At 32.7% G+C, this 25,089-nt stretch overlaps 1 protein-coding gene across 1 annotated transcript in view; it reads left to right on the forward strand.

Moving 5' to 3' along the window:
- LOC145296133 (uncharacterized) overlaps positions 1–25,089 on the forward strand; it is a 1,188,759-nt gene that overhangs the window by 423,377 nt on the left and 740,293 nt on the right. The window contains exon 4 of the mRNA XM_080142289.1: positions 255–355. Within this exon, the coding sequence (XP_079998415.1) occupies positions 255–355 (101 nt within the window). The remainder of the gene's footprint in view (positions 1–254; positions 356–25,089) is intronic.

The raw sequence follows: 25,089 nt of genomic DNA on the forward strand, positions 1-25,089 counted from the left end.
AAAAAAATATGGCGCCGTCTCTGTAATGCAGAAGTGCCAAAGCATGATGTAATAAAGGAATCATTGCCTTGATTTTCTAAAAAAAATAAATAGAAGAGTGTTGGTAGAAACCAACAGCTCCACGCAGACCGACGCAATCAAAATAATCATAAATACAAAGATGGCTACCGTTGTCAAATGTTTCCTTGATTTCTCGAAAGCATCAATTCTAATCAATCTCGCTTTTTGCTAATCTTTCTCTTTATTTCTTTCAGTCAACGGCATTATTACTAAATGGAGAATTAGGACAAATAATTTTGCGATTTCAAAAGCCGGGACGAAAGTATATTTCAACAACTACGAGACAATGGATAACGTAAGTATTCACATTATATTTTATTATGTTTTTAGGTGCATCTTCTGAAATTCATTTAAGCTTCTCGAGTAACAATGCAACGCAAGGGAGGCAACTCTTTGTTCTATTAACGAGACGGTTTTCCGCGCGAATGTTCGAAGCGATGAACAAAATAATGTGCGACTTACAATCGACATTGTTTTATCTGTTGTTGAGCAACAATTTTAACCTGAATATTTTTTTTGTTTTTTGTTTATTCGCGCCCTTCGATATATTTCATTTTTTCTTTAACATTTTTTAATTAAATTTTCGAAAAATAATTCAATCCAATATTTTGAAATCGTTCTTTCTCTCACATCTCCTTCTGGAGTTTACGCTATTTTAGCTCGGAAAATCCACCTCTCCATACTTCAAAATAAAATTATCTAACTATTAACAATGATAAGGAGTTATAATATTTCAATTTATTCTATGTCTTACATAGAATAATAAAAATATTTTGATTTGAAATTCAAACATTTCACGTCATAGATTTTTAAAGTGATTGATTTTCCGCTACGAAACAGATAATGTCAAGAATTGTAAATGTCAACTGAATTAAAGGAATAAATTATAAAACAGTCAACATCATGAATTTTGGAATATTGTCTTATGTCATTTATTCACTATATATATATATATATATGTGTGTGTGTGTGTGTGTGTGTGTGTGTGTGTGTGTGTGTGTGTGTGTGTGTGTATATAGTAGCCTTGGCTGTGTTTCTGTCTGTTTCTCTGTCTGAGAGACGGTCTCTCCAGAATTCCTCCTCGGTTTGTATTCTACAGACTTAAAACTTAATATATAAAATATTTTGATCAGTGAAATAAATTCGATTTTGTTTTAAGTCGGAAAAAGTAGCTGCTAAGAGTTCTAAATTTTAAACGAGTCTTGAAACTTAGCAGGCGTAAGTCGACTTAAAGTGCTCATGTACGCATGCGCAAATATACATCTGTTCGTAAAAGTCGGCTACATTTGAATGTTTTCTTATCTATCTGAAGATTGATAAACGGGAACGACTAAGTCTGTAGTACCAAATACTTTGGTTTCGAATCAAACTGATAACATCCATTTAATATGTTTAAGTGAATTTTTTAGAAAAAGCAACGTCACGCGTGGGCTACTACTATATTTTGGGTACAATATGATAGTCAATTGAGTATTGGTTCTATAATAATAAATACGAAATCTGCATGAATTAAAATATTATATGTAATCGTATTATACGACCAGGCAACGCCGGGCGCCTTGCTAGAAAAAAATATCATTCCCACTTCTTTTAACACCTTTTATCCGCCCCTCCAAAAAAGAAAACTCACAAAAACTCGTATGAAAAAATAAAATAAATATTTGATTACGAATTAAGAAGGACAGATGCTATTGAGTGCTTGCATCAAATCTCTATCCCTACTTTTATATAAAAGGAATTTTGTCTGTGTGCGTATGTGCGTTCCTTCCTTATGGACTCCGGAAGTGCGGAGCCGTTATTTTTTTGTGAATTTCACATTAATGTAGATTATGTATCTGGCAATGCTCTTAAATAGGTTTTGTTTATGCGAATGTTTTCGATAAGTATTGATAATCGAAAAAAATCCGATTAAAGAAGGCGATTTTGACTAAAGTTAGCGCCGTATACAGCCTAACATCACAAGTCCATTTTAGAAATGTTATTACCACGCAAGCAGAAAGGTGCGGCATATATGTTTTTAAATATGGCAGGGGCAGGTTCTAAATGAATGTTTTTGCTTAGAGTGCAACAGAAGGATAATACTTGACTTTCATCTTTTTAAAATTTAATACAAGCCTTTATATATTTAAAAAATCAACGGTAGGTTCTCTACAGTGCAATGTAAACTAAATTATATTTTGAACCAAAGAAATGCGGGTAGGTATGTGAATCTTTCTCAGGGTGCACTGTGATGGGTTCCCAACTAGAACAGGCAATTAATCGATTTTATTGAAAAATTGACAATTTTATCGATTTCGATGACAATAAAACATGGGTGGGCGAAGCATTCGTTGCTTCTCATTAAATTCCGGGTAACGTCGGGTTTCCCTGTTAGTCTACTATATGTGGGTATACTGGTATATTTTACAGGCTAAAGTGCTCAGCCTCTAAGTTCTTGTCTCGTCTCCTGTCATCCCCCGTGAAAGGGAGATAAACATTCACTACGTATGGCTTCCCAAAATGTCAGCGATATTAAATCGTTTACTTGAAAGACATATTCGACTTAGCTTTTATTCACCGCCCCCAGTACTCAACGATAAGCATCTTTTCCCATGTATAATTAGGGACCGCTAAAATAAGAGAAAGTTGGCAGTTCGTCACAATATCTAATTCACAGCTTATCTACGAAGGAAATAGATATGTCAGCCGTTTTCGCAGCAGTTGTGCAGTTATCTTGCTCACACAGACGCCGTATAATGCTAGGGTAGTCTATGAGCCCACGGGCAACGAACATTATAGCGCCTTGCTTACCATTAAAAAACAAAAGCCGACTTGTTCAAGAGTTATTAGGCTATGGGTGCGATGAGCGCGAAAATGTCAGATTATACAAAATATTTTATTTAGTAATACATTTTTTATGATATCGAACGAATTCAATCAAAAATCGTTTAATTACTAGGGCTAGGACAACAGCATATTCTTTTCATTGTTTTGACTCTCGAGTGTGTATCCGTTGATATTTTATATGCTTTTATATAGAGTTATGGAGTTCTCGGTTCATTAACTGGGTCTAACTGTGTCGGATATATACTAAAGAATAAAAACAATGAAGAGAATATGCTGTTGTCAAAGCCCTATTAATTACATATGCAGGTTGCCAAATAGAATATATACACTCTTTAAATTATGTCAAGTTGCTACATGAATACGCTATCCCACGTTTGCAAGAGATATTTAGGAATAAAGAATGGCACATCCAGCAGGATGGAGCACTTCTCCACTATCATCATGCCGTAAGAGCATATCTTGATAGTCACCTGCAAAAGAGATAGTAAGGACGAAGAGGAAGTATCGAGTATTGTCCGCGCTCACCGGATTTGACCACTCCCATGGATTTTTCCAATATTGGAGGTGGGTGGGGGTATCTTAAACACAGTGTCCACACTACAAAATGAGCTACAATGAATGAGGTGAAAGCAAACATTGAAGGAAGATGTGTCAACCTAACAATTGAACTCATTAGGAACGTTTTTCATTCAATCAGTGAGCGTTTTCAGCTGTTCATTGACCACAATGGCCAATAATTTGAACACTTTCGATAATTAACTGGTTTCTATATTTGTTCACAGTATTTTGATGTATGTAACATTCTTTCTCATAAAAAAAATGTTGGTTTTATGGTCATTTAAAGAGTGTATATATTTTATTGGGATACCCTGTATATATAAGAGGGGGAAAAAGAGATAGATAGAGAACGAGGGAGACGTAGAAGAATATATATATATGTATATATATATATATATATATATATATATATATATATATATGCAGTATTAACAAAACCAAGACTGCAAAAAAGGAATTGATAGCAACAGAAAGTGTATTTCATTGTAAGTTACAATTGTTTCCATACCAGTTTGAAAATTTCAAGCATTATGGCGTTAAAACAAATATATATATATATATATATATATATATATATATATATATATAAGGCATATATGTATATATATGAATATATATATATATATATATAAGGCATATATGTATATGTATATATATATATATATATATATATATATATATATATATATATATATATATATATATATATATATATTCGGAGCATATAAAACGTCAGATTTTTAGTGTGTAATTCTGTTGGGGAACGTTAAAATTGATACATATTTACTTGTCGACGGGCAGAGTTAGGAAAAATGATGAGTTTTAATGCGTGAGAATCTGCACATTATAGGACAGACACTCTACATTGGGACAAAGAAAAAATATCTAGAATTAAAGGATTTTCATTCACTGACCCAATACAATGTGTAGTTTTATTTTCAGAACAGATAGTACACTATATTCTTAGCCAAAAGGAAATATCTAATATATATATATATATATATATATATATATATATATATATATATATATATATATATATATATATATATATATGTATGTATGTTGTTCATTATATATATATGTGTATATATATATATATATATATATATATATATATATATATATATATATAAGAACAGAGTTGTATCTATTTACTATGCCTCCCCACGGGACAGAGTTAGACACCAGGGCAGTTTTTTTAACGTGGAGAAAAGGTACAAAAAATAAAAATTGTCTCAGTCGTGAAGGATTTCTCCTCCACCGAAAGAGAACAAGAAATAGAAGTGCAGCATCTGAAGAACAGATGGTGTTTATTTGCTCCCCCACTGAGCAAATTAGGCACAAGGCCGTTTTTAATGTGAGGTAAAAACCAGCTCCCCTAAAAGGGGTCACTCTGGTTACCAAAAATAATAATTGTCCCAGTATAGAGGGTTTCCCCTCCATTGACTGGTACAAATTATCTTAAGTGCAGTATCTGCCGGAACAGATACTACACTTTGATCTTGTCCCGAAGGCCAAGAACAGAGTTGTAAAGTAGAATTTTACAAAAGATTTTATTATTCGGCAGAATACGCCAAATCTGAATGCTCCTTAATCCGCTGAGTTTCAAAAAATGCGGTTTGCTGCTCATCAGAGGAAAAAATTGTTAGCGAAAAAATCCGAAAGTCACGTTAAAAGTTTTCCCATTTCTATGCATTTGGTGGTTGCTGCATAGGTTGAAACGTAACGTTGTATGAAACGTCTGCATAGAAAATTATAAGATGTAAATATGGAAAACTGTTCAGTTGGATTAGAATATAAATAACTATATTTGTTATTATGGATTTCGTTTTTCGGACTCACTCCCTCATCTTTGGTGTTTTTTCCACTACGTTTCGGCCTTATCATCCTTCGGCCTTCTTCAGGTGTATCTCGAACTCAGGAACTGTTTTTTTTTTTTTTTGAATTTCGAACCCAACCCTTTATTGTTACGGGGGTACCATGTTCTCGTTCCATTCAGACCGTCCCTGCTGCTACCGCTTAATGCTGTTGCTGCTGCGTCTATCGCTATCGCTGCCATTGTGTTGTCACTGCCGTTGGAACAGACATTGCAAGTCTCTAACGTGCTAAGTTCAATCCTGAGCGAAAGCAGTGGCAGTGACAACACAATCGCAGCGACAACGATAGACGCAGCAGCAACAGCATTACACGGTAGCAGCAGGGACGGCCTGATTTGGTTGGTTGGTTGTTTTTGTTTTACGGCATATCAACCCTTTTGGGTTATTTAATGCCGAATCCTGTGATTTTAGAGAACAATTTTTTTTTTTTAGAGTATTTTTGTTTTTTTAAGTCGGTTTCTATTTAACCCATAGTTGGGACTCTAACAGGTACAACCACTTAGGATCAGAGTGGACCTGGGAGCAATGGCAATTAAAGGGTGTCTCCACACTCCCCAAAGCCCATAAGCTAGGGCCTCACCATCGGATATAGTTTAGGTCATATCCAGGACCCTGGGACGACCTGAATGGAGCGAGAACATGGTACCCCCGTAACAATAAAGGGTTGGGTTCGAAATTCCAAAAAAAACAGTTCCGGAGTTCGAGATACACCTGAAGAAGGTTGAAGGATGATACAACCGAAACGTAGTGGAAAAACACCGAAGATGAGGAAGTGAGTCCGAAAAACAAAATCCATAATGAAATCACGTCATCCCAGAACTATAACAATTAACTATATTTGTGTTTCGTTTTGTAATTTGTTTTTTCTTGATTAGTAAATTCCTCCTCAGAGGCTTTTCTGTCTGTCTCTGTCTCTGTCTGTCTGTCTGTCTATCTATCTGTCTGTCTGTCTTCCTGTCTTCCTGTCTCTCTCTCTCTCTCTCTCTCTCTCTCTCTATATATATATATATATATATATATATATACACGAAAAATAAATATTGTTTCTATATTTTATAATGTATGAAGTTATACCAAAGTATTTTATACGTATGCACACACACACACACACACACACACACACACACACACACACATATATATATGTATATATATATATATATAGATATAGATATATATATATATATATACATATATATATATAAACTAAATATTATTTTCATAATATGATCATATATATATATATATATATATATATATATATATGTAATTGGTTGCGTTTTTAATCTATATTCATAATTCTTTTTACCCATATTTTAAATAACAACTTCGGTTTAATGTTGCGTACACACTGAACCGTTTATAATTAATATCGCCTTCTGGCTTTAAATAACTCCAAAAGGGTTGTTGTGCTGTAAACTACCTTGTAACACAACATAACTTAGGCGATCATTGCAATATAAATCAATTTACTTTTGAAAAGATCGTGACAAATTTAATCAGGAATTATTTTCGAAAAAATCACTCCATTTATTGACGGGCAATATCTTGTTGATATTCCCGCCATTTTAAAAGAAAGAAATATATCCATTTGATGAGTTTTCGTATGTCAATTGATTTGATCTGTATCGATTAAGCCGAACAAAAGCAAAGGAAAATAACTATTGTATTTGATACGTAGACTTTCATATTAGAACATAATCGTTTAGCGTTCTTAACTTATTGATTATCGATTATGAACTGCGAAAAGCTAAAACCACTAAAAACCAAAATGGCGGAGTTGACATTAGCGATAATATCATGATCAGATAAGGGAATAGCGTTAAAGACGCTCGCCATTATTCCAGTCCTGTGTTCTTTGATTTTGGGTTTTTTTATTTTTGTTTCGAAAATCATGAAACGATTTTCTTATCTTCACGTCAAGATGGGAATTATTTATCGCGTGGATTCGAACAGAATTCAACTTGATTGCCAGCAGGAAGATCAATAACGCAAAGTCGTCAAATCTCGCATTAACTACATCGACGGTACGAGGAAAATAATCATGGCGACGAAAGCGACATTTTTTATTATTGTAGCTACGACGACCAAGTCGTAATCACAAAGTCAGAAATATTATATCGGGTGGCCCACTTAAAAATATCCCAGAAAATTTACTAGAGACGAGGAACATTCTTTTATTGTTTAAATTACCTGTAGTATTGTTTAAATTACCTGTAGTGTTATAAAAGATGCTGTTAGTGCACCCGTTGACATCTATGTATTTCTGGGCACGTTTAACAACGTCTGCAGATACTGCCTGTAGATCTTCTCTGCTGATGCCCCTGATTGATGTTCTTTTTTAGTTGGTCTAGATTGTGAGGATTATTTGCATAAACATTTTATTCAAGTCCGCCTTCCAAAAGATAAAACATTAAAAAAAAAATCACATAATGGCAAGTCCGGTGAACGTAGTAGCCATAACTCTTTGCTTATTGTTCTCTTTGCCGTAAACATGCCACGAACTCGTGTCAGTAATCCGTGAGATGTGTGGCATGTAGCGCCATCTTGTTGGAAAAAAGAATTGCATTTTGTTTTCTGGTGTCAGTTGGTCTGTAAGAGAAAGATTACAAGAATCAGGCTACTTCTAAGGGAGCCGTTTAATGTGAAAAATATTTATTAGAGAAAGATTAGAGAGATCGAGCTACTGTTAAGTTGGTCACTCTATATTTAAAATAGTTTCTGAACATTTGAGTTCGTATTATGTTCACAATCCACATGCCTGTCCTTATCTGCGTTGTTATTTTCACAGCATTTTGATCGATGCAAAAACTCAATATGTAACCCATACGTCGACTCACCTTTCTGAAAACATTTCATGCGAGTCAAAAAAACAAACAAAAAACTCATGATTGTGTATATGCGATTACAAGAACTGTGTATGTGATTCCATGCAATCGGAAAAAAAACTATACAGGGTGCGACACATCGTCCACTAAAAGTAAGTTTAGAAAAATGTAATACGTGCACGTTTTGAGCAATCTTTTATGGCTGACAATAGAAGGACAATGGGAGGAAAAAGAAAACCACCTACCCTTATGAGACGAAGTAAAACTCATAGATAGACGATAGCTATGACGAGCAAGACAACTAAAACTATAACATATAGAATATGAAAGCCAAATAATAGATAAAACGTCCTTAAAAGTTTCTTAGTCTTTTTAAACTAAGAATAACGTGTAGTATAAGTTTAAGTCTAGCGACACCTAAACAATCGGCGATGAGACGAGAGTCATCTTCATCACCAAGAAAACACTATTTATGATCATTGCAGTCACGACAATTAAGTCGTGAGAAAAAAATATCGTTTAATAGAAATAAACCGAACAGTGTACAATTATTTAATAATAAGCGCATACTATTTATATAGCAGTGATATTTGATCAGACATGGTTGAAGAAAACCGGGGAGTATATTGTGCATATAAATAAAACTCGAAATAAAACCCTTTTTTTACTATCCTGGTTATAAGCAAATCTTAATATTTTGACTTGATTTGCTATTCTGTAATCTAATTTATAAAACTCACTATGTTTGTCTGTTTGTCTGTCTGTCTGTCTCCATATTTTAAAACTCTATCTCCTCCGAGACTAAAAGTTGCAAGGCGGCGCTAGGAGCCTCAAATAATTGAATTTTTTGGACTGGAAGGAAAACTGAGATGCAACTGCGCCATACCACGTGTAATATACTCTCATTGAGTCAGGAGAGTACTGAGAGGGAGGAAAAGAAATAAGTTGCCAACTAGGAATTATAAGCACTTAAGCAAAATTGAGGTGAGAAAACGCCCCACCGGACTAACGTTGGGTTAAATGACTGTAGATTATGTAGCTGACGTTGCAAATGCAATAGCTTGAATCGGTGCAACCATCATCATCATCATCATCATCATCATCATCATCATCATCATCATCATCATCAGCAGCAGCAGCAGCAGCAGCATCAGCAGCATCAGCATCAGCATCATCAGCATCACCACCCCCACCACCACCACCACTACCATCATCGTCGTCGTCGTCGTCATCATCATCACCATCAGCAGCAGCAGCAGCATCACCACCACCACCACCACCACCATCATCATCATCATCGTCGTCATCATCATCGTCGTCATCATCATCATCATCATCATCATCATGATCATGATCATCATCATCATCATCATCAAAGTTCGTTGCGTCGTAAACAGCCTCGTTGTCTTAGCTCGACCTTCGATACATCTTGCCTGGCAAAAACAGTCGGACGTTGGACAGCATCTCACAAACTTGAGAAATTATCTTTCACACGTTTTAATTTTCTTTTGTTTCGATTTTTATTCCGAAATGAATCGAGAGATTCTTTGAAATTGTTTGCATAATTTGATTTAACCTTTTTCATATTTCTGTGTTGCTTTTCATTGGTCTACTCAAGCATTATCTCAGCAAGTTATTTTTCTCTCCTCCTCCTCCCCTTTCTTCTTCTTCCTTTCTACTTCCTTTTCTTCTTCATTCTTCTCTTTCTTCCTTTCTACTTTAACTTCTTCTTCTTCATTTTCTTCTCCCCTTCTTTTTTCCCTTTCCACTTCATTTTCTTCTTAATATTTTTTCTTTTTCTTCTTCATTTCTTCTTCCTTCTACTACTACTACTACTACTACTACTACTACTACTACAACTACTACTACTACTACTCATTTTTCTTCGACATTTTCGACTCATCCTTCTACTCTATTTTCCACCCTTTATTCTACTTTGTCTTTTCTGTTCTTCCTTGCTCCTTCTTATTTTTCTTTTCTTTTTCTTCTTCCTCTTCTTCCCCTCCTCCTCATTTTCTCTCCTCCTCCTACTTCCGCTATTTCTACTACAACTGCTGATCCTCTCCAAGTTTTCTTTTCTTCTCATTTTACATTTCAACTACGTTTCCTTCTTCGTTTTACTTTCAAGTCAACTGTTTTTGAAAATCCCCGTCTTCCTTCTTTACTAGCTTTTTATCGTCTTTCACTTCTTTTCATCTTTTCCTTCCTTCTTTCTCTAGTGATACTCCTCCACTCCCGATTCCTCCTTCGCCTTCTTTGCAACTTTCCACTTTCTCCTTTCTACTACTACTCCTTCTGTTGCTCCTGTTTTATTGTTGGGTACTTCCACAGTTTTTTTCATTACCCCTTTTTAATTTCCCCTTCTTGCCCTTCGCCTTTGCTATAACTCACTGAAAAAATGCTATAATTCACTGAAAAACTGCTATAACTCACTAAAAAACTGCTATAACTCACTAAAAAAACTGCTATAACTCACTAAAAAAACTGCTATAACTCACTAAAAAAACTGCTATAACTCACTGAAAAAACTGCTATAACTCACTAAAAAACTGCTATAACTCACTAAAAAAACTGCTATAACTCACTAAAAAAACTGCTATAACTCACTGAAAAAACTGCTATAACTCACTAAAAAACTGCTATAACTCACTGAAAAAACTGCTATAACTCACTGAAAAAACTGCTATAACTCACTGAAAAAATGCTACAACTCACCAAAAAAGGTCAATTTAGTTTTCGTTCATTCAATAACCAAATAAATAAATAACCAAATAAATGAATAACCAAATAAATAAATAAACAAATAAATAAATTAAAAAATAAATAAATAAACAAGTAAATAACCAAATAAATAAATAAACAAGTAAATAAATGAACAAATAAATAAATATACAAATAAATAAATAGACAAATAAATAAATATACAAATAAATAACCAAATAAATAAATAAACAAATAAATAAACAAATAAATAAATATACAAATAAATAAACAAATAAATAAACAAATAACAAACAAATAAATATACAAATAAATAAATATACCAATAAATAAACAAATAAATAAATATACAAATGAATAAATAAACAAATAAATAAATATACAAATAAATAAATAAACAAATAAATAAATAAACAAATAAATAACCAAATGAATAAATATACAAACAAATAAATAAATAAACAAATAAATAAATATACAAATAAATAAATAACCAAATAAATAAATATACAAACAAATAAATAAATATACAAATAAATAAATATACAAATAAATAAATAAACAAATAAATAAATAAACAAATAAATATACAAATAAATAAATATACAAACAAATAAATAAATAAACAAATAAATAAATATACAAATAAATAAATAAACAAATAAATAAATAAATAAACAAATAAATAAATAAACAAATAAATAAATAAACAAATAAATAAATAAAAATATAAATAAATAACAAATAAATAAATATACAAATGAATAAATAAACAAATAAATAAATAAACAAATAAATAAATAAACAAATAAATAAATAACAAATAAATAAATATACAAATAAATAAATAAACAAATAAATATACAAATAAATAAATATACAAACAAATAAATAAATAAACAAATAAATAAATAAACAAATAAATAAATAAACAAATAAATAAATAAATAAACAAATAAATAAATAAACAAATAAATAAATAAACAAATAAATAAATAAACATATAAATAAATAACAAATAAATAAATATACAAATGAATAAATAAACAAATAAATAAATAAACAAATAAATAAATAAACAAATAAATAAATAACAAATAAATAAATAAACAAATAAATAAATAAACAAATAAATAAATAAACAAATAAATATACAAATAAATAAATATACAAACAAATAAATAAATAAACAAATAAATAAATATACAAATAAATAAATAAATATACAAATGAATAAATAAACAAATAAATAAATAAACAAATAAATAAATAAACAAATAAATAAATAAACATATAAATAAATAACAAATAAATAAATATACAAATGAATAAATAAACAAATAAATAAATAAACAAATAAATAAATAAATAAATAAACAAACAAATAAATATACAAACAAATAAATAAACAAACAAATAAATATACAAACCAATAAATAAACAAATAAATAAATACATTACTTAACATCAAACTTATTTTTTAGAAAAAAAGAGTCCTCCTATTTTTGATTCTACTATAATTTTCAACGTAAAAATATTGGAGATGTTAAGTAAATGTTTTATTTCGCCATCGAAGAACAGAAGTTTGTGTCTCTTAACGACTGAAAGGAATTTTTCTTTTCGTACAATGTGTTTCCTATGAATGATTAATAGCGAAACGAACACAGTTTCGAATGAAAACCCGAGGGATATTTTCGAATAATTCCCAAACGAGATCTTCCGAAAAATTCCCAAGTGACCCAAGATAACAAATCGATTATTATTTGAGTTCTTTATACTAAAATGTGTTTTTCTTTAAATTGTTAATGTCAAAACCTCAATCGATCTTTTGCGACAGAAGCTGTCAGTTGGAAGAACAAGAAATTATCAGCAAATACTTTGCGTGCGGTATAAAAGATCAGAACACAGCAGTTTCGTCGGTTTCAAATTCAAACAAAGATCACTTATATCGGACTCTCCTTGGATATTTGCATATGTCTATTCGTAAATGGTATCTCACGCACTGCGAGAGTAATAAAAGTCTGGCAAAATATAGGTTTTCATTTGTTTCAGTTTGAAACCGACGGTACCGAAGTTATTTTGATCTTCTGTAACACGAATAAATATTACGATCTTTTTAAAATTTTCTTCATTTTCTTCACTCAGTCTATACATTGAACTCTGTCTCTCTGTCTCTGTCTGTCTGTCTGTCTGTCTCTGTCTCTCTCTCTCCCTCTCTCTCTCTCTATATATATATATATTTATATATAACTACTTCATTTACTCACATAAATTTAATATACGAAAGTATAGATTTATGCGTAAACTTTAAGTATTTACTTTAAAAGTGCTCAATACGTAGGTAGAGCTAGTTAGTAATTTATAAAATATATATGGCGATTAAGCTAGCAACCACAAAATTCGCGCATAAGCCTGACGAATCCTATAGTGGATGAAACGCAGAATATTCAGTGTAGCTTAATCGCCATATATATTTTATAAATTACTATATATATATATATATATATATATATATATATATATATATATATATATATATATACTAGCAGAAGATTAGACGTTTTCAGGGCAGTTTGATAATCAACGAATATTCCACACTTCGATACGTTCATTGTCATCGAAATCGGTGAAATCGCCTAATCGTTAATTAAATCGATTGATTGTCTGCTCTAGTCGGGAACCCATCGTAGTGCGCCGTAAGGAAGCTCAGATGCCACCCTTCAGTGACTTAGTGTATAATGCATTGCAGTCTACATTGCACTGTAGAGAACCTAATGCTGTTTTTATAAAATTATTTTTATATAATAACTTGAATTAAAATTAAAATTCCAAACGTCAAGTATTCTAGTTTATTTGTGCTTTACACAGAAAAGTTCATTTCGAACGTGGACCTGCCTTATCAAAGAAGCAACCGTTAATTTTATACGCCGGTCCCTTCTGCTTGCACAGTGATAAATCTTCTTGAATGCAATGATGGTGTTATGTTTTATTAGAGTTTTAAACGTGACTCAAATCGAACTATTCCTTTTTTAGTAGATTTTTTTTTGATTATCGATTTTCGATGTTTATTCGATAGAAAACTTATCTAAGAACATTCTCAGACACATAATGTGTAATTTCATTAAAACTGGCCCAGCCGTTTCGGAGTTCATATGGAAGGAAACACCAATTTCACTATGTACTTAAACAGTGCTTGCACACGTAAGTAGAGCTAGAGTATGATTTATTAAAATATATTTTAAGCACTTAAGCACGTTTTAGCCTGACGAGTTCTTACAGAAAAAAATGCAGATAATTCAGGGTAGCTCTAATGACATAAAGATTTGCATATCACTCTCCTTCTCTCTCTCTTTCTCTCTCTCTTTCTCTCTCTTTCTATCTATATATATATATATATATAATTTAAAGGAGATTAGAATAATAGTCTAAAGAGCTAAGTGTATTTTAATGTAATAGTGAAATTACTAGTTTAATTAAAATACAGGAAATGCTCGTTGTAATTTAGATATATAATAAGCTCGATAGTTAAATGTCCTAGAGCTAATTCAATATTAGGTAATGTGATTTATAATTTAAAAGTTTAAAATTTTTTTAAATTTAACAATCAAAATTTAATTAAATTAAAAATCAGTTGTTCCTTCTTATGAAACTGATTTTTAATTTAATTAAATTTTGATTGTTAAATTTAAAAATTTTTAAAACTTTTAAATTATAAATCACATTACTTAATATATATATATATATATATATATATATATATATATATATATATATATATATATATATATATATATATAGATATATATATAGCAAGTCATAGGTGGTCAAGGGTGTAAACTATTGAATTTAGCAAAGTTATTAATAATGCTCAATAAGAGAAGAACAAGATATATTTATTTGAGCCCCACCCCCCTTTAGGTTGAGGACTGTCGTAAATGTATTTAACCCGATGTTTTGTTTAGCTATTAAGCGAAGCTCACTGTCCGTTTGTTTCTAAACAAACTAATATTGGAACACTGTGAAGCGATGGGCAAGTGTTTATATAATATTCACTTGATGAGACATTTTGGAGCACCGATTCGTCGTCCTGTGGTTTGAACTGTCAAAGCAGTGGTTGCAGGTTCGATCTACGGCTGGGGAAAAGTACTAGTTTAGCCCTACTGATGAGTTTTAATACAACGAAACAATACTTATGTGGATGATTACATATATATATATATATATATATATATATATATATATATACACACACACATATATATATACACACACACACACATATATATATATATATAATTATTTACTATAATAATTAAATACCTACACACACTAGTGTTTCATACTTTCGGGAATCTTCAGTGCAGGGTGTCACGATTAATACCAGTCGATAGATTCGAACCCGGCAGCACAAACCATCTCTGGCTTGATTAGAAAGGACTTAATCCATTCGGCTACCATTAACCACGAGAAATGCTGTTGAATTTAAACATTTTTTTTTAATGTTCTTAACGTGAGTCAGAGTGATCTAATCACTATAGGATGATCTATGCATAAGAGCTAAATTGACTGACTTAATTCAACTGAAAGTGCTCAACGATAAGAAACGAGTTTTTTTAAAGGGGCGGACATAATTATTTACTATCATAATTAAATACCTACAGACACTAGTGTTTCATCCTTTCGGGAATCTTCAGTGCACGATTAACACCAGTCGATAGATTCGAACCCGACAACACAAGCTATCTCTGGCTTGATTAGCAAGGAAAATGTATATATATATATATATATATATATATATATATATATATATGTGTGTGTGTGTGTGTGTGTGTGTGTGTGTGTGTGTAGACATTTATACAGCCCTGAAGTTTTAGATACAATTATCGTCTATATTAGGATACACTTTCAGATAAAGTGCAGTTAGTTTTTAGCGAGTATTGAAAAATATAAATTGAAAAAACAAGTTATAAATCGTGATTTTTTCCCCATTTTTATCTCCGTCCCACACAAGGTGCTACACGATTGCCTCCTGCAGCAAAATTATCTTTTTCCAATTGTGACAACATCACCAGGAATAAAATTATTGGAGATGTAATATTCTCATCAATATTTCTCGAAAAGGAAAACAATACAAGAAAATGGACGGATAGAAAAAAATATGCAAATGATAAAGAAACAAACAAACAAAAAAAAAACAAAGAAAACCAAAACTTTCGAGAGAAAATTTTTTTTTACCTCGGGATTTTTGTGAAATTAGCAGAGAGAACTGAAAAAAAAAATGAAAAGAAGACTTCAGAAATAACAAAAGATAGCAAAATGGGTTACAGACCTGGAAGCCATTTTGGTTTTTACTTTTTTCAATTGTGGTTCAAGATGGTGTCTAAGATGGCGACGGACGGAAAAGAAAAAGTGCTATAATCGATTATTTTTTTCGATTTAGATATATGAGTTTTTTACAGTTTTCATATCTAATTTTCTCGGTAATTTTGTTATTATTAATAAAATTTTATGTTATCTTAGTGATAACAATAACATTTTGTTACAATATGAAAGAAGAAATTCTAGCATATTTATTATTTTCGAAACCTTTATTTTAATATTTAACGTATTTTTCGCTTTATAAACTTTTACATTTTTAATATTACATCTTTTTTTGAGTTAGTTTTTTTTTTTAGTTTTATTCCGAATTTTGATTTGAAAAAAATGTTTGTTTTTGTTTTCAAACATTCGCTATGTTGTGTAAATTCTCACGATTTCATTTACAATGAATAGGTTGGTGGAAAATAATTTCGCCGATTTAAAATTTCATTTTGAAAATGAATTCTGCGTTTTTGAAAATTTTATTCATAACTACCACAAGGTTTGCTATCTGTAAGTTGATTCTATCGATCCACAAGCTTATAAATGCCTCGTCTGTAAAATTCTTTAGCTTTTCATGTGAAATATGAATCTGACTCGTGTTTAATCTATTCCCGTGATTTTAACCTTAGACCATTTAAATGATCTACCAACATTTAACATGAGTGATGATCCGAGGGAGCTGTCAGGAAAATAAGACGTTCTTTGATCAGTAGTGTCGTGCGAGGACGAGCATTATCATGATGGAAGATGACCCCCTTTCTGCCGTCGAAACTATTTATTTGTAAAAATAAGGTCCATTTGCCCCCATCTACAAACGAGTTTATAAATGCCTAGCTTGTATAATCATTTAAGTTTATATATATATATATATATATATATATATATATATGGCTCATGTTCAGTATATATATATATATATATATATATATATATGTATATATATATATATATATATATACACGAGAAGAACTGACTCTGCAAAGGCCGAAGTGGCGAAAGATTGTACATGAAAGTTGTGATGCTCTAGAGAAATAAAAACAGGGCAACAGCAATCTGAAGCGAGAGCTTCGCAAAGGTTTAATTGATGGTCTTAATCATGACAGCCAGAGCTGGAAATGCGACACTTGTGAAGGAGTGCTTTTGTCAAAAGCTGGCTACGTCAACCACCTTAAGTCGCACAAAACTCCTGTTCAGGTCAATTAATATGCAGCAAAGTTTTCAAGTCTACTGCTGGTTTGAGAAGACATGTGATTGTTCATAGGAATACCCTTCAACTCGAGATGAAGTCAACTCGATGGAAATTGCTCAATTTGTATGTCACATCTGCTTCAAGATGTGCAAATCTGCGGCGAGAGTGCAGAGTCATCTAAGATGGCATGGACGACAAGACTGGGAGAAATCAATGTGACGGCAATCATATGGAAAGATGCAGCACTCATCATATATATGTATATATATATATATATATATATATATATATATAACTATCATATATATATATATATATATATATATATAAATATAGTCTAATTGGTGTTATTTGCATTCATCGGACTACTTCTTTCGTTTTCAGTGCCATTCCGACTTTTTCTAGGTGTATCTTGTCGAACTCGGGAATCTGGACGAATTACACACGAAGAAGGTCGAAGGTTACATCGACTGAAACGTTTAGAGAATCACACTAAAGATCAGAACATTAGTCTGAAGAATCCAAATAATACGAATAATTAATTACCGTAAAAATATCCAGAAACGTAATGATAAAATAAATTATAATGCCCTATCTACAAACCGGCAAAAGCCCTTGCTCAACCTGATAATAAAATAAGTTATAAGATAATAAAAGTTACGGCTGATGTATCCTCCGACCTTCTTTTGGTGGATCTTTTCTGGGTGATGAATATTTATGTCAAACTCGGGAATCTATACTGAATGTTCAACCAAACCATTTGTTTAATATTGGACGTAATGCCAAAAAGTTCCAACCGTTGTACCATCACCGCAATGTTGTACCCATATGTTTGTTTAACGCATACTTCCGTATAAAGTGCCACGACAAAATTACTGGACCCCTAAACGTAAATACCACGAACCAACCAATCTGCAACAAACTCCCACCACTTCATACGTCACTAAATGCTGAAATGCATCATACTCAACTAGCTTGTTTTCTCGGAATTCATGTCTCTGGATATCTCTTCCTGTTCTTCTGGTTGTACCAACAAACGCTAATTTAAATGTATATGATCAATTATCTTGCTGCACAGCCCCTCACTTAAGGGGTTACCCTGTATAAATGTGGCGGCTAATGTCAGTAGCTATTTAAGTCTCACTGAGGATACTTCAAGTTTTGGACCGAAAATAATAATATTAAAAAAAAGGTGCAAATAATTAGCTGAAATATTTAGACACGATCACTGTTTTTTCAGGTTACAAAAAAAAAAAAAAAAAAAAACTCGGACAAAAATAAAGAATCTATGATTAGTGTTTGGAATAATTTCTGTGTTGCTATTTTCAGTTATTGCGTGGGTTGGCGAAAGAGAGGGCTGATACCAAGCAATCCTGGCAACTGATTATTGCACAAGAAAAAAAAAAAAACAATATAATGAGAAAATTAGATACAGAAAAAATATTAGAAAAATATTTTTAAAAAGCAAAAAAAAAAATAAAAAAATATTTATAAAAAATATAAAATTGATATTTCATCATAGTTAACATAATATTCTGTGAAAATTGGATCGCATAATTATCCAGAATCCATAACGATGCACCAATAACTTCCGGTAGATTTAGTTTTTCAAACTTTTTAAAAATTTTATTTTAAAGATATTGCTTAAATATTTTTCCTTCCCTTATTAAAATATTTCTTTCTTTCTTTCGCGTCATCAGGTTTAAAACAAATAATATTTTTGTTTCTCCGATGAATGGAATATGGTGGGGCAAAATCAATATTACAATATTTTATTTTTTTAATTTTTCAGTTGCAATAACAAAATAATGACATCGATGAAATTAATGATAGGATCGACGAATATTTTGATCAACGACGTAAGGCGATTATTGGCGGAGAGTTTTCTAAACCTACAATTATGTCTTACCGATCTTTCATTATTATAAAACCTTCACGCGTGATAAATATTACAGCTTTCTATTAAAATAACGTATTGGATGTTAACACAATTCGATGGGTTTGAATTTATTATCCAGTATCAGAGGGTTATGAAGTGCAAAGAGAGAAAAATGTTTATATTCGAAATTGCGAATAAAAGAAATTCCACGGCAAACTTGTATACACTGATAAAAATATTCTCTCTCATCTTTTACATAATCTATGTTTCCCCCCCATATATATATATATATATATATATATATATATATATATATATATATATATATATATATATATATATATATATATATACAGGGTGTCTCAATAAAATGTCTACACTTTTGAAATTATTTAAACTTGATATATGAATACGTTATGCCCCCCAAAGAGATGTTCAGGAATGAAGAATGACACTTTTAGAAAGATAGAGCACTTCCCGATTATCATCATGACGTAAGACCATATCTTGATAGTCACCTGCGAGACAGATAGTTAGGACGAAGAGGAAGTATCGAGTACTGCTCACCGAATTTGACCCCCACCCAGTGGATTTTTCTCTTTTTTGTGGGTGGGTGGGAGGTGGGGCCGTGTTAAACACAGGGTTAACACTACAAAACAGGTTACAATGAATGAGTTGGAAGCAACCATTAAAAGATTTGTCAACATACCAATTGAACTGATAAGGAAAGTTTTCGATCCAATCAGTGAGCGTTGTCAGCTGTTCATGGACCACACTAGCCAATAATTTGAACACCTTCGATAAGTAGCTGGTTTCTATATTTGTTCACGGTATTTTGATGCATGAAACTTTTCTTGTTTATAATAAATGTTGGTTTTATGGTCATTTAAAGAGTGTATATATTTTAATAAGACATCCAGTCACACACCCACACACACACACACACACACACGCACACACACACACACACACACACACACACATATATATGATTTTTTTCAATTATATTTAACTTTATTTATATACTAATCCTTAATTTATGAAACTCAATGCAATTACAGAGCATATAACAATATATTGAGGCGTGATTACAGAAACCAGAAAATAGGTCGAAAAGTTGCAATTACCTTTTATTTTATGGTTTAGTGCGCCATTTAGAATTTTCAATTAAAAATTATATAATCATGTCCAAATACATTTTGTTTTCTTTTGATGGATTGATGGTTGATATTTCTCTCGAGGAGTTAAGACCAACGCTCTGATCCCCATCTGGCATCAATTGTGATGGATGGCTCTCGTCTGGGTGAGGCCCCGTGTTTTGACAAGCTTCTTGGTTTGACCTTTACTCCTGATCTTAAATGGACCACGTACATCAAGTGTGTTGCCAAGGTCGCTGGAAAGATGGTGGGATCCTTCTACCGCTCCAGAAGATATCTAACTACTGGTGCTATTCTCTATCTATATAAAAGCCAAGTACGTCCAAGGATGGAATACTGTTGCCATATCTGGGCAGGAGCTACTAAAAACAGCATATCCTGCCTTGACAGAGTAAAAATAGACTTCGTGGCTTAGTGGGGGATGCCCTTTTCTCTACCCTGCAACCTCTCTCCCACAGAAGAGACGTTGCGAGCCTATCCTTGTTTTATCGTTATTTCCATGGCAGGTGCTCGTCTGAACTCCAATCTCTGGTCCCCCCTCGCCAATCTTTCACGAAAAACAACCGTCTAGCTGAATCCACTGTGAAAAATTTTCCCCACTCTATATCTGTGCCTAAATCAAAACGCGGATTCCATGAACAAAGCTTCTTTCTTAGAACTACACGCCTGTGGAACTCTGTTCCGTCTGCCTGCTTCCCACCGGACTACAAGTTGGATGTCTTCAAGTCCAACGTTAACAAATTCCTAATGAACCGCCCCTTTAAGTAAACACTTCATAAAATCTTCACACTAACGTAATGTACTTGCAATAACCCTTATCCCTGAGTGGCTTCCGGGCCTTGATAAGTGGTGATCACTGTGTAAAAAAAAAGATAGATCATTGATCGATATAATAACTAAATGAATGATTTTGCGCTACGAAGCAGTTGCTGTCAAGAATTGTGAATGTCAACGTAATTAGAGGAATTAATCGTAAAATGGTAAACATTATAAAATTTGGAATAAAGACATTTGTCATTTGTCTGATATGCATACACACGCACGCACACACACACACACACACACATATATGTATACATATAACACACACACACACACACACATATATATATATATATATATATATATATATATATATATATATTCATTCGTGTTGAGAGAAATAATCGGATCTGGAGATCGGAAAAATCGGAATATTTGAGGGTATCGGAATCGGTATCGGAATCAGAAAAATTTTCAGATGCCAAACCGATTCTTTTGTCTTTTTTTATATGATTTTGTTTAAAGCTAAATCTTCTATTGTAATAATGATAAAATAATAAATATTTATTGATTTTAAACACCAAGTGAGGCTAAAATGGATCGATAGATCATCCCACACAAGTATATCTTTTACGTGTAGGAAAATACTTGCGCATTTAACGTGTGTTTTTTTGCGGTAATCAGAGAAAGAATAAAACTATATAGTTAAACATTTAGAGAGTTATAAATAATCGGAATTGAAAATTTTATCGGAATCGGGAATTTAGCAGGGAATCGGTAATTGTATCGGAATCGGTAAAAATATTGGAATCGTCCCATATATCCTATTTTCGGATTTGTAATCATCCCATAGTCATTTATTTTTCTTTTAATGAATTGACAGGTGCTATTTCTTCTGATGAGTTAAGAGTATAATATATTCATTTGTTGATGTACTAATTAAGTCAACGATTTAGCGCTACGAAACAGGTGCTGTCAAGAATTGTGGATGCCAATGTATTCATGGGAATATATTGTAAGATGATAAACATCTTGAAATTTGGAATATAGACTTTTGTCATTTATTTGTATATGCTCTGTTATTACATTGAGATTAAATAATTTTAGGATTTGTATGAATAAAAATGAAATATAATTGAAAAACATATTTCCATATAAATATACACGGCTTAAGAGACTCCCATCTACCCTCGAGTGAAGAATAGACCGCGCCAGATTCTCAATTTGGTATTTTACCTTTACAGCGCCTCGTCTTCCTAAATGGTCACCCATCTGGTACTGGCCAGGCTCAACGTTGCTTAACTTCGGTGATCTGGCGAGAACTGGTGTGTCAACCTGATTGTTATATATATATATATATATGTGTGTGTGTGTGGATGTGTGTGTGTGTGTGTGTGTATAGTCATCCAGATACAGAACTGTTTAGCTGTTTCACAGCTCATCAGTGCGGCTAGAAAAGCAACTACCTCAAACCAGGATCGAAACCCCATCGCCCAAACGACAGTCGGAGCTTCTAATCGTTGCGCTATAGGCTGCTGCAGTGAATTAACAATGTTTTTGACGTTGTCCACATACCTAAGCTCAATTTGTTTATACAAAGAGCATCGCTTCATATGCTAATGGTAATTTTTATATCACTTCCCAAATGCTCCACCTAAGACAGGGAGCATTATATTATGCTCAATTTCCAATTCCTATAAATTTTTACCTCCACACCATTTCAGTCTATTTTTACTCTCCATGCCCTATTTTATTGACTTTGAATCGCATTGCGCATGCGTTATTTAATAGTTCTTTATTAATTGCAATTCACGTGTCGTCCAAATATTAGCAAATTACAAAAATCAGGATCCGAAATCATCCCCCCTCTCTTCCGCTAGAAATCAATTTGGTTCCAGTAAATTTCCCTCCATCATTTCGCCCAGAACAAACGCAGCTATTCTTTTTTTTTTCCAATTACCTTCTTTCGTGGTGTTCTTTCGTCTGTTGTTTTTTCTTTTCTGACAGCTGCGATGAAACGATAAAAAGCAATCATATTGGAGTATGTACTGATCAAACGAGGCCGTTTCTTCCCATAGCACCACCACGATGTTTGCATCTGTGTATGTTTAACCACGCATAACGAAAGAGACGCGAAAAGCGCAATTTAAGTGGGTGACAATCGGCCGGAAGGATATCGCGTTTTTACCCCTTTCGACTCTCCCGAATCAGACACCTACGACTCATTGAACAATTCGTCGTCGAAGCGCGGAGCTGCTTTCATCAAACATTTTGCAATATTCTCGCTTCAGTTGTCGGAACGAAGAAGTAGAATCTTAACCGGAAGTCACTTTTGAAGCGGAGGTTGACATAACCCAGCAGGGAATACAAGTCGCTTATATTCAACTTCTCTTTCTCTGTGTCTATTTCTTCCTCCCCCTCTCTCGCTTTCTCTCTCTCTCTCTTTCTCTCTGGATGTAGCTCATTATCGCGAACCATCTAGCCGAAGGACGCACGGACAAACGAATTTCGACATATTATTCGATATGAGCTTCTGACCTAGGGAACCTTTTGCTTCTAAGACGTGTACTCCTCAGGCTTGATTACGTTCGGACAAATAAAAGAAGAAAAAATGGCGGACATTCTTTTAAGATTGAAAAGACTCTTATTGTCACAGTAAACTGAATTCGATTATATTTTACTCCCACCCCACAGAGACCTGTGTGACTTTTAATGACATTAAACAATAAAAAGAAATTTTTTGGTTACACCTAAGAATGTTATAACATTTGGAGGAGGAGAAAGCTGTCCTGTCTACTTTATTAATTAAATAGCCGGACAGGACAGTGTTACTGGCAGGGCAATGCCCCAGGAGCAATTATATTGGTCAAGGAACCCCAGTGTCTAGAGACCATATTCTTAAGATCGCTAGCGTGTCAAAGGTCATCCTTTACTATGGACAACAGAAGGAAAACAGTGACTGGATAAAGCCGAACCAATACAAAGAGTCTGTTCGTAGAATAAAAATGTTTCAAAATATATGTCAAGCGAAATTATCACATTTGCCTTCTCCACACATCGCGCAGAGGTTATAAAACCTTAGGCACTCGGCTGTAATCGATCGATATTCCTTTCTAAGTCGGTGCCTTCGTTCAGTTTTACTGAAGACCACTGTAAGGATATCTGTGCGTGTGATTGCGAGGCAAGGGTTGCGCAATCCCAACCACGCCTCTCCTGAATGGGCACTGCTTGAGTTAAATGGCAAGAAAAGGCCCAAGACTGACTAGAAACAATACCCAGATAAGCGTGAAGCACAGACAGCACCTGAAATCCCTAAACTGTCACCCATGTTAGTACTAACACAGCTTAATGTTCCTTAACGTTGATGATCTGACGGGAACCGGTTTGTAAACGTGAAATATGCCGTATATAAGGTATATTAAGTTAAATTATATTTCTGTCAGCTAATCAAAACCAATTACCTATATCGATATAGTTTTAAATAATACCCGCCCCAAGGCAAGTAGGATCAGTTAGTTGGTTATTCCACGGCATATCAAGCCTTTTCGATTATTTACTGATGAATTCAGTAACTTGGGAAAATTTTATTCTTCAAATTCTTTATATCTTAAAATATTTATTCATGGTGTTTTGTTTGGTTGTTCTGTTTTACGGCATATCAACCCTTTTCAGGTTATTTAGTACCGAATTCAGTAATTTTGGAAAAAGTTCTTCCACTTCTTAATTTCCTCAAGTAGTTATTCATGGTGTTTCGTTTGTTTTGTTTTTTTGGAGAGAAAACTAGTTAAAAGGTTGTTTCTGTTTTTTGACTGAACTTGATAGAAATGATACGCCAGAAAAAAATCGGCGGATACATCGGGTGAAACAC

Source organism: Euprymna scolopes, chromosome 16 (assembly GCF_053919585.1).
Source record: "Euprymna scolopes isolate OS-2025 chromosome 16, ASM5391958v1, whole genome shotgun sequence".
Classification (NCBI taxonomy): domain Eukaryota; kingdom Metazoa; phylum Mollusca; class Cephalopoda; order Sepiida; family Sepiolidae; genus Euprymna; species Euprymna scolopes.